Genomic DNA, 11,694 nt, shown 5'->3' with positions numbered 1-11,694 from the left:
AAAAACATATCCACTCCAAATGAATTCTAGGAAAATATTCTGGAGGGCAGGGTCCTGGATTTATAGTGAAGCAATTCAGGCTATAGCTCTGACTTCCCAGAAGCAGAAATCAGGAGATCTGGTTAAAATACAGACCTATCAATTAACTGTAGCCTCCGAGATTCTGCTCTCTCTGTCTCTGTTCATTAGTTTGTAAAGAGGAAAGCAAATACTTGTCTTACTAATTTCCTAGGGTTACTATGAGAAACAAGCGATATGGAATAATGGAAATTTCTCTGAAGTTTAAACCACCGTCACATGCAGAGGATTTCAGTGACACTGCTGATCTCACTTCTCCCACTGTTACATTCTAGCATCTCTGGCTGCTGCTTCTTAGTCTACCAGCCTCTGTAATCTAGGCTCTTCAAAGTTCTATTCTTGGTTCTCTTCTTGTTTCTCTTAACACCAGTAATAATAGCTGGCACTTACTGAGTGCTTACTAAGGAGGGTCATGGTTGGATCTCCCTAGGAAGGAAGGGGTCAGGGGCAACATTTTAAACTCTACTCTGAAAATGTTGTTGCCCCTTCTCTGCTCATGGCAACTCTCTCCCTAGGTAATCACATCTATTCTCTGGTATTCAATACTCATCTCCAGTGATGACTCTCACATTCTCATATGTCCAGTCCCAGCCTTTCCTCAGAGATCCAGACTTGTATGTATAATATAAATACTTGGATGTCACATAAGCACTTCAAACTCAACAAGTTTAAGCCTGAATGCCTGACACTCTTCTTAAAACTCATTCCTCTTCCACTTCTACTCCTTTCTCTATCACCCAGTTGTTTATACCAGAAACCTGGGTGTCATTCTTGACTCAACCCTTCTTCTCTACCCTACCCCCCCACTAATCTATCAAGTGCTATCGATCTTCCTAAAACTACTGTCCAGGTCCCAGCCCAAGCCATAATTATGGCTTATTTGGATTACAGCAATAACCTCCTAACCGGTCACCTTCATTTTACTCTTATCCTCCTATCCATTCCCTGCATAGTGAGTGTGCTCTTTAAAGAATAAAAGACAGGTGGGGTGTGGGGTGAGGGGTGGGGAGTGGAGAGATAAAGTCAGGCCCTTGCTTAAAACCTCAAAAGCTTCAAATTCCTCTTTGAAATCTAAATCCTTTCCTCTGGCCTATGGGGCTCTGAATAATGGTGCATTTCTCACTTCATCTTGTGCCTACTTATCCACCACCAGCTCACCAGGCTCTAGTGCCCTGATCTTTCATTTTCTCAAATATGGTGGACCTTTTCCCACGCAAAGGTCCTTGTACGTGTTGTTTCCTTTACTTGGAGTCATCTTCTCCTTTTTCCCATTCTTTTCATAGTTGTGCCACCTATGGTCTTAAATGTCATGACTTCTCAGAGACCTTCCCTAGCCTCCAAGTTTAAATATATTCCCCCATTATTCTTTCATTGGATCCTGGACATTGTATATTCAGTGCTTTTAAACATTTGTCTCATGGCTTTTTTCCTTGCAGACTGGGAGATCCAGAAATGCAAGGACCATGGAGATTTTATTTACCATAGTATATCTAGCCCTTCCATTCTAAGCCAGAGAGATGGTCAAATATTCTTTGAGGGAATGAATGAAATGAGTTAATTTTGGCCTCAGATAAAGTGCTGCCCTGACAAGCCTGGGCACTCTTGCCATGTGTGGCTTCCATATGGTATGAGATCCTGAACATTTTCCCAGAGGAGGTGTAGAATATAGCCATGTGTTAATGTAAACCTTTGCTATGGCTTTTATTTGGGGACCTTCCCTTGCCATGACCTCCCTAATCAGCCCTCTAATGGTATTTGACGTGAAAATCTGGACATTATGGATACCTTAAAAATGAAGTCTTGCTTTGTTTTCATTGTATATAGTATAAAGAAATTTACTACAAGTTGCCTTTATACATGTATTTGATTCAAAATTTGATTTTGGGTCTCTAAAGATCATCAGATATTACTTTTTAATATGAGTAATATTTATGAGTTAAGGGGTTATGTTCTAGATAAGTTCAAATTTTGTTCTTTTGCTCCCCAGCTATAGGACCTTGGGTAAATCATTTAACTTTTAAACCTCAGTTTCCTCATTCATTAAAAAAAAGGGGGGGGCAATAGTTGTACTTCTCTTATAGCATTGTTTTGGGGATTACATAAGGTAATATGTAATGATTTTACCTAGTGCCTGGCATATAGCAATCATTCAGTAAATGACTTATTATTATTCATAAATAATTTTAGAGATAGCTTAGTGTAATAGAAAGACCACTAGGCAGAATATCAATAATCCTGAGTTCAAATCCTAGCTCTACTGGTCATAAACTGTGACAGATACATCATCTGACTTCTCCAAGCCTTAGTATCCTCATCTGTAAAAGGTCACAAACAAAATTGTTCTGACTTGCCTTGACACTTGTTTGAAGGGTTAGATTATACAAGAATGTAAAAGTACTTTGTAAACTGTAAGTCACTATATACTATACACAGATCTTTAAAGTCACTGGCTTTTCCCCTCAAATTAGGATGGCTGTCACTTAATATTAAAGAAAAGCAGGTGTGGAGTTCAGATAGCTCAAAATTCAATTGGTTCTAAAATAAGAAATAAAAATTTTGGTGTTACCATGTGAGACTCAGCGATAATTGGCAGCATTCTACTTGCTTAGTTTTTTTGTTATTTTTTTTAAAAAAGACAGCCAACACGACTATAAAAACTCAATATATTTGCAAATTGATTTTTTCCAGAGCTCACATTCAATGTCCTGGAATTTCAGGCAGTATTCTTGTTTCCTAATGGAAGGTAAACACTACGTGGAAAGTAAAATTAGGCTTGCTATCAAATTGCTGTTCTTTCCATCTGACACATTAAGTTTGCTTTATGCTGAAGTTATTTTCACATTCATATGAATTAATCTACCTGCATTTCTCTTTCCTTTGGTGTAGCAAGTGAGTCTGACAACTTCTTTATAGGGTGATTATTTATAATTTTAAAATATTCTGTGTATTTAGTGATCAAGTCATTTTTATATTACTATAAGACCCTGGAAGTATAGCACAGTCACATATTTTTTTGGTAGCATTTATTCACAGACATTAGGTATATGTTATTGTAGAAAATGGCCCAGCTGTTGTAGGTAACCCTTTTGGTTCTTTCCCACTCAGAGGCTGAGTATATGGTTGAACAAGTTGCTCAGTATTTAGGGGCATACTAACACTGACTGAACTCTCTTCTACTTTCATTTAGAATTTTTAAGTGGATTAATTCAAGATAGCAAACTCATGCATAATACTTTATCAATCTCCTATACATAAGTCTTTCTCACCAGGTTCAGCAGTAGGACATGCATAGTATATGGATTCATAGCAGACATTACTACATTGATGTCATCACCAGTTTTCTCATCTTTCACCCTTCTCATGCAATAACAAGCAAGCTGTATCAATATCTCTTGATTCAGCCATTCTCACTGCCAAAGCTAGCATCTGCAATAGTTTCTTTAACAGGTTTTCTGCTCATCTGTTACTGCCCCTTCCAATTCGTTCTCTACCCTGCATCTGGAGTGAGTGATGCAGAACATAAACTGGATCATATCCCATCCTTGCCTAAAAACCTTCAGTGATTTCCCACTGCTTTTAGAGTAAAGACCAGAATCCTTACAGAGATGACTGACTCCTATTCATCTTTACAACTCAGCTCAAATATCACACTCTCAAGGAAGCTGTCCCTATCACTTCACGCCCAGGTTGAGTCTCCAGTAAACATGGTTGAAAATGTGGGCTCTGGAGGCAGCTTGTCAGGGTTTGTATCCTATTTCTGCCACACTTTTCTTACCTGACCTTGGGCAATTTACTTAACCACTTTGGTCCTGTTTCCTCATCTGTTAAAAGGGAATAATAAGGGCACCGATTCAAGAGGGCTGGCTATGAGAATTAAACGAAGAACACATTAAAACACTTGGAAGAATATGTATAGTAAATATTTCCAGAGCACTCTGCAGTTCTTCAGTTTTTTCAATGCCATTAAACAGTGATGTAAGAAAGCCTCACAGAAAGGAAGTGAAATAAATGTTAGAGTGGACAAATAAATAAATGATAATGTTGGGGGAGGGAGAATTAGGAATTTATCTGGGCCTTATTTAGCTCACATATAAAATTAGGGGCAATGAGACTAGATTATTTCTCCGTTCCTTACGTCAGCACTCCAAATACCAGGATTCTGGTGAGTAGGGAACAGGAAATACAAATGAAAACCAGAATCTGTTCTTTCTTTCTTTAACCAATGGGGCAAAGAGGACTATAGGTGAACGGCCCTAAAGAAATGATTCTGCTTTACCTTCTGCTTAACCAGAATTTACCTCAAAATTCTGTTTTTTTCCCACCCCAAATGGCCTTTCTAATTGTAGCTATGTAGAAATAGGACAGTGTAAAATCTGGAAAACAATGTTAAAGGAAAATAGTGTGATCTATAAAGAGAAGTCCAAGCAAATTTAAACAAAGCTCACTTTACTAAACATTTAACTTAAAACAAAAACAGTACTATCATTAACCAATTTTTTCCCTTTGGTTTATATAAAATATGTAAAGTTGTATATGGAGGTGTCAGTCACTTAATTGAGACTTGCAACCACTATATTTCAACCAAAATTATATCCTCAGATGCTATTCTGCTAAAATGGCAAAATGCAGGATCAGTACAGTTCTCAAAGTACATTTGTAAGAATTATTTGTTGCCATGTAGTCTTACTGTTAGATTGTGTAAGGCTACTGCATTTCATAATGAGCCTTCACTCTTACAGGAGATTCAAAAATCACTATTTATATTTGCTTCTGCAAACATAATTTACATTTAAATTCCTGCCTAATTTGTGAGGGGAAAGTTAATGGACCGTGAAACTCGAATCAAGTTTGTGTGTGTGTATACACACATATATATATGCAAACATAAAAAGAACTTGAATAACTTCATATCTGATTTTCAAAGCTGGAATTCAGTGAAAAAGAGAGGAAGGTGAAGATCTGAATCACTTATTTAGTGAAATTTTGAAGTTTTAGGAATTTAAGTCCTACTGTTGTTGATATGGGCATTATTTATCACCTTGACTGACCATTCACTGTTATGAGTGGCTCTTCTTTTCCACATGGCGGATTTCTTTCTTCGTCTTCACCTTATAACCTTCTCCCTGCTTTAAAAGGAATATACACATTAAGATTTCATAATGAAAGAGTTTCAGTTATAAAGCAGTCCCATTCGGGTCCTTGGAAGCTGGATTAGGATAAGTGAAACAGTTTAAAGCACTTTGTCACTTCATGTCCCAAAATACATACAATCTAGTTGGCTTAACTACACAGCTGAGCATCATCAAGGCAAGCTAGCTAGAGAGCACAGTCAAAACGAATACAACAGAACTGCAATTCACAATAATTCAGTAGGTTAGTGATAAATGAAAATGAGCAGACTATACATTTCCTATAGTGACTAGAAAAAATTGCTAAAAGTTCACAAGGCACCCAAATCCCAATTTGAAAACATATCAGTAAATTATAATTTATGGTTTTGTAATGGCCAGCAGAATTTTAAGTGACCTATTGTAATGAAACTGAAATTTCTCAGTAAAGTAGTATTCAAGAACTAAAAACCCTAGAAATGCTATTGATCTGAGGAGTTGTTTTTTTTTTTTTTAAGTTTGTGGAATTACTAATGCCTTCCTCTTCACTATCAGACCAATGAGGCATCTATTTTCCATAAACCAAGACTTCTCTTCACTGAACATCAGGAACATACTGCTCTGAGAGCAAGGTTTTTGCACAAATACTCAGTTTCCACTCTAACAGAAAACACAAGGAGCCTTTCCAATTTTCTGATTGAATACTTCTGAGAAATTTTCAGTTCACTTTATTCTTATGTAAACAGTCTATTGGAGTTTCTATTTTTAAAGTGAAAAGGGTAAAGATCTGAGAAATAGAAAGAAATGAAGAATAACTAGAAATGTTCTTTCGAAGATGGGGATTCACTGGTGACTTTCACTGTTCAGTGGTAAGTTCAGTTCGTTAACTGGCACGTTGGACATGAGCTGTTATAAACTCAAAGAAGGAAATCCTCCTCAGGTTAAGATATGGGAATTCAGATTTTCCTACAGAATGTGGTAGAAAGGAAAAATGTATAGATTTGATGTAAGGATCTTGAATGGAGCCTTCTGCTATTCTAACATTTAAACCCTGGGCATTTGCAGTTTTCTCGTCCCTGTCCCAGGCAGCACTCTGCTGAAGGCCAAGCCCTGGGTGGGGCTGGGGCATGCTCCAGTTCTCTCAAACTAGCACATTCTTTCCCCCGTAAAAGAACTTAACTCTATGAAAACTCTGAAGACAGTAAAAAAGTATATATTAGGAAGAAAAATCTTTTTCTTTGACCCTGATCAAATGCATAAGACGTCAAAAAGCAACAAACACTTCAAGCTGCCACACTGCAGATGCCAGCCTGTTAGCAGTATTTTCTAGGGAGTGCACAAGCTTTTATCCTCTACATTCTCCTTGGCAGTCCCTCTCCATTACCACGTCATCATGTTTTCTCTCTTGTGGGATAACAATTCGTCTTACTACTTTCCGAGTGATCTGCAGGAAGCAATAGTGAAAAGTAGAGATTTTTCTGTTTCAAGAGGCAACACTGTAGCACAGAAAATAGCAGTGTTTTTAATGCAGAAAATCTAAGTTCCAAGAGAAGCATAAAATCTCAATGATGATTACTTTTCTGGTGATGAGGTTGCCTTCTTCATCAGTAAATTTTTCTTCTGTGACAGATTCACCAGGAATATTCTTTGCTTCCTTGCCCTGAAGGATTTGGCATAGAGATTAGCAGCATACTAGATGGAGAAATCTCCACACCACTTCAAACACCACACATGCTCTGGAATTTCAGAAAAAGAATTTGTACATTCTACTTGCTACTCCATTCCAAGGGGAAAAGGATGACTTCACTGGTGGTTATTTAGCAGTCCACAACGTTCAAGCATTAAACCTCAAGAATGATGGTTAGCAATAAATTCCAAGAAGGAAGAATGTGAAAATATATAATTACAGAATGCAGTTACACATTGATAAACCAAAAGGCTTCATTTGTAGAAAAAAATCTTAGCCAATGACTAGAGCTCTGATTCAGTCATCTCACGTTGAACAGTGTTTCTTCATTAGTTCTACCAAATCTCTAGAGATTTTTGTGCATTGAGTTTTATCTTATTTGAGTTAAGACAGTACCTTATATTTGTCATTCACATTAGTTTTATTTAAAAATTCACTTACTAAGGGTAATATATACATTTTTTGATAGACTCTGAGAAAAGTTCAGAGCATAGAAAGAATCTTATTTTTTAGGCTGAGCCTTTCATAAGTCTTAAGTGAGAATAACTATGGTTGATATAGTATACAGCTTAAGAGTTCCACCTGGAAGAGAAGGGGTATTATGTGATGACTGATTATCTCCATTGCCATAGGCCAAAAAGATAAAATCAATACCAAAGGAATTTAAGATTATATATTTCAATTGGTGACTGTTATCTGATTTATAAAGGGGTAACTGTCAAAGGTCTCCCTCCGATGAGTTTAAAAAATGGAATAAATTCTTAACTCTCCAGGGTAGGCTCATCTTTTTTCTGCCTGTAGGCAGGTTGGTGGATTTAGATGGCTCCTTAGGATCTCCCTGTTGGCTCCCTGATTCTATAATAAGACAAACCATTCAGCAAAAAGAGCACTGTATCTGCATTCCGTTACCTTCCTCACTGGTGTTCAGCTTCAGATTTGTGCCACTTACAGTTTTGGGGAATGAGGGATGAACATCTAATATTCAGGGACCTACTGACCTGTTAGTCAAGCATCTTATTGAAAAGGTGACGTGGATAATGTTACAGTGCAGTGCACAGATGTGGTTTTTCCAGGAAAAATGCCAATCACAAAGACAGCTGCATTCCCGAGAGAGCCAGGATTCTAACCTTTTCAGTGTTACTGGAATGGAAAAGATAGTGGCTCTGATAATGGTGAGAAAATTCTATGATTGCCTTATGTCACAACTGAAAGGCAGTTCTGGTTTGAAATGACAGAATAAAGACTAAAACACTATTGTTTTGCTAACAAAATTCTGTTCTCATTTTCTTTCATTACAAAGTGACTTTCTGTTCTTAAGAGATTCTTGGTGCACAGGTCATGACAATGGGTGGGACGTATGACTCATTTTTACCTCACTATGGTATAGGTGGGATGAAAATAAAACAAGATGTTCCTTGCTGCTCATGTTTAGTTCCTCCTAAATCTTATGGCTAGTCTAATTAGCACAGTTAAGAGAGGGAAGAAAATTGAGACAATGTAGAGGTCTTATGTCTAAATGAACTAAAACCTGCATCAAGTTTTTTATGGGAATATCATATTTCCTATGGTTGGTTTCATAGGTTTGGGAAAAAAACCCATAATTTTAAAAGTAAAGGCATAAAGACAGCAAAAAAAGCCAACAGAATGTCATGAAATGTTTTACTATAGTTTAAAATGAATGAATGACATTTTTGAGCTAACTCTTAGAAATTTCTAGCCCTTTGAGTGCTAAATGATTAAAAGATCCCAGGAAAATCCAGAAAATGAGTATCCTATTGGATATGTTATCAATGGATCCTTTTGTAGGGAAAGATGCCAGTTAATTTTTAAATTGTTTGGACAGTCTCTGAAAGGAATATGAAGTAGGTATATTTATAAGCATAGAGAATAAATACAAGAATACTGATTTAGACTAATAGCCTTAGAAAAAGCAAAGCCCTACTTAAAAATAACAAGCCATATAGGTTATTGAAAAATATTCTGGTATGTTGGCATTTTTATTGTTTCATACTGAAAATCATACTATTTATATATAATTAAAGGTAAAGGTATATCTCTTTATCTTAAATGGCCCTTAAATACAGCCAATTATTGCTTTAATAAGGCCAAAATAAGTTGATTCTGTAGAAACTCACTACACTGGGGAGTGGATTAGATAGATAGGAAAGACAGTAAGGAGTATGTTTTTATAAAATGTATCCATCTTTAATTCTGTCAAATATATTAGAGACCAAATGTTACCAAGGAGATCACTGGGGTCACTTCTTCAGTGAGAGAGAATAATCTCTAATTAGTTTCTAAAGTTCTTGAAAACAGTTTGTACTTTCAGGTAAACAAAATTTCCCCCAGTCTTGTCGACAACATTATTTTTGGCAACCACCCTAACTTCCCCCCCATTTTAAAGGAAAGTTACAGCAAGTATGGTGTTACATTTTCATCTTTGGTGTCTGCCTTAATGAAAACTAACAGTATTTCCCTTTGGCCTCTGCTAGAAGCACTGCATTTTACAATTTTTATTTCTTTCTCTTTGAAATTTTTAATAAAATGAAAGAATAGCAATATGAAATGTACCAATTTGCTTTGATGTACACATTAAAACTTGAACTTTCCAAAAATAGGATGGATGTGATAAATTTTGCAAAAAGCAAGTTACTAAGCAATAAGTATAATATAGCCCACTTTTACATTCTAAAAAAATCTACTAGTTAGGATTTGTTTGCACATGTACTGTCTATATTGGTATATGTGTATAAAAACAATCTGAAGCTTGTGAATAGTGGTTACCTCTGGAAAATAGAATGGGGAATAGAACATTATATACTTTTGAATTGCCTGATTTGTGGAAAACATACATGTAGACTCTTATTTAGAAAGCCAGTAAAAATGTTGAAAATAGAAATAAAAATACAGTTGCATTATATAGCAAAAATTCAGTTATTTTAATCTTATCAAACTTCACAGTAGTTTGGTTGTTAGTTGGTTTAACGTTTTTATCTTTGCAGTCATTGGATTTGCTAAGCAAATAAGGTAAACGAACTCACAGGACTGGTTAATAACTTTAATTGCTTCTATACCATGTGAAAATACACACTGTGTATAGAAATAAATGAATATGCTGATAAAATTTTAAAAGTCCCATGACAAATGGGAGAATTTGTTAACTTCACTCATTCCAGAGGGATTGGAAAATATTAAACATAAAAAATAAAAACTTCAAAAAGAAAGAATGGATCCACATACGAAAGTAAAGAGAAAATTTGTAAAATTATACTTTTACCCCATTTATCATACAAATTGAATGCTAAGAAAACAGATTTCAAGGGCAACACACGTAACCTAAACGTATGTACACCCATAATTTGCTGAAAAAAAAAAAAAAAGAAAACAGATTTGCCCAGACTTGTGTCAATGTAATCCTTAGCACACCTACTGCTTCTTTTGGAAGACACTTCCCAGCAAAAACTAGCTATGGGAGGGATTGGAACAACCCCAAAATGTTTTCAGTTCTGAGATATTAAGTGCTGGGGGATTACTATGGCAAACAGCATAACTATGCTAGTTCAGTTCAGGGTTGGACAGCATCCATGAAGTGGTCAAATTCCCAGCATTCCAGCCCCATCAAATAGTTTCCAGCAATGACAGCCCAATGCTGCCTTCTGTGCCACTGGAAAGGTCTGAATAGTCAAATGCCTGATTTAGTTTAGCAAACGGTATTCCTTTTTTATTTGTTCTGGAAGAGAAATACAATCATTCCTCAGTATTCTTGGGGATTGGTTCCAGGACCCCAAGGATACCAAAATCCCAGAATGCTCAAGTCTCTTTTATAAAATGGTGCACAGTGTTTGCACATAACCTACGCATATCTTCCCATATACTTTAAATAATCTCTAGATTACTTGTGATACTTAATATAATGTAAATGATGTATAAATAGTCATTATACTGTATTGTTTTTTATTTGTATTTTTTATTGTTGGGTTTTTTCCTGAATATTTTCAATTCCTGAATCTGTGAACAGGGAACCCGCCAATACAGAGGGCAGGCTGCCTGTGAAGTACTGTGGACAAAGTACTTCTCTAGAGGGCTAGGGAGGAGGCTCTGGTCCCAGAGCTGCTACTGCTATGTGATTTCGAGTAAATCAATTCATCTCCAATCTTCAGTTTTGTTGTGTAGGAAAAGAAGGTCTTGTTGACCTCTCCAGGTCCTAACATTTCCATTTTATGTTTTTGACAAAGATGATTCCCATGTCACATTGATCTTACATTACAAAGATAGCAGTATGTGGAGTAAAGAGAAAAGCAACAGAAGTGTGATCCTTTTCAACTGCCCCAAAATCTGAACAGAAAAATATTAACCAGAAAGAATTCTATATATGTAACTTATAAAGCTTTTTTTGTATACCTATAGCTTCCAATAATAACTATTCTTTAGCTTTTGGTTTCTCCATCACGTATGAAAGATAGTTCTCAAAGCTCATTTGTGAATGATTCTATTGTTTTTATAATGCTCTCTCTAGTTATAAACCCATTCCCTGATTCCACTCAGTCTCTCTAAAATTACAGTAACTTCAAGAAGTGGGTATTTGTGGAGAATAGATGCCCCTGTTTTATGAAGCCAGTAACATCACAGCATATTTTGGTCTTTTATATTTAAGCTCTTAATAAATATGTTAACATGTAATTAACATGTAATTTAACATGTAATGTTAAACTCAAATACATAGATAATTCACTCTAATAAAATTACTTAAAACCTATCTTGCTGATGCATGTCTAGAATTCTAGGAGACCAAAAGAAATAACCCTCATTGACTTGGGGGGG

At 36.0% G+C, this 11,694-nt stretch overlaps 1 protein-coding gene across 2 annotated transcripts in view; it reads right to left on the bottom strand.

Annotated features, from left to right (window-relative positions):
* Window positions 1–11,694, bottom strand: part of ANK3 (ankyrin 3, node of Ranvier (ankyrin G)) — a 515,090-nt gene that overhangs the window by 3,911 nt on the left and 499,485 nt on the right. For both annotated transcript variants that reach the window (XM_012657562.1, XM_012657554.1), the window contains exon 43: window positions 5,117–5,204. In XM_012657562.1, the coding sequence (XP_012513016.1) occupies window positions 5,136–5,204 (69 nt within the window). In that variant the 3' untranslated portion in view covers window positions 5,117–5,135. The remainder of the gene's footprint in view (window positions 1–5,116; window positions 5,205–11,694) is intronic.

Source organism: Propithecus coquereli, unplaced genomic scaffold (genome assembly GCF_000956105.1).
Source record: "Propithecus coquereli isolate 6110/MARCELLA unplaced genomic scaffold, Pcoq_1.0 Scaffold115, whole genome shotgun sequence".
NCBI classification, from domain to species: domain Eukaryota; kingdom Metazoa; phylum Chordata; class Mammalia; order Primates; family Indriidae; genus Propithecus; species Propithecus coquereli.
Note: the sequence above shows the minus strand (reverse complement) of the source record. Positions and strands in the feature narration are given on the sequence as shown.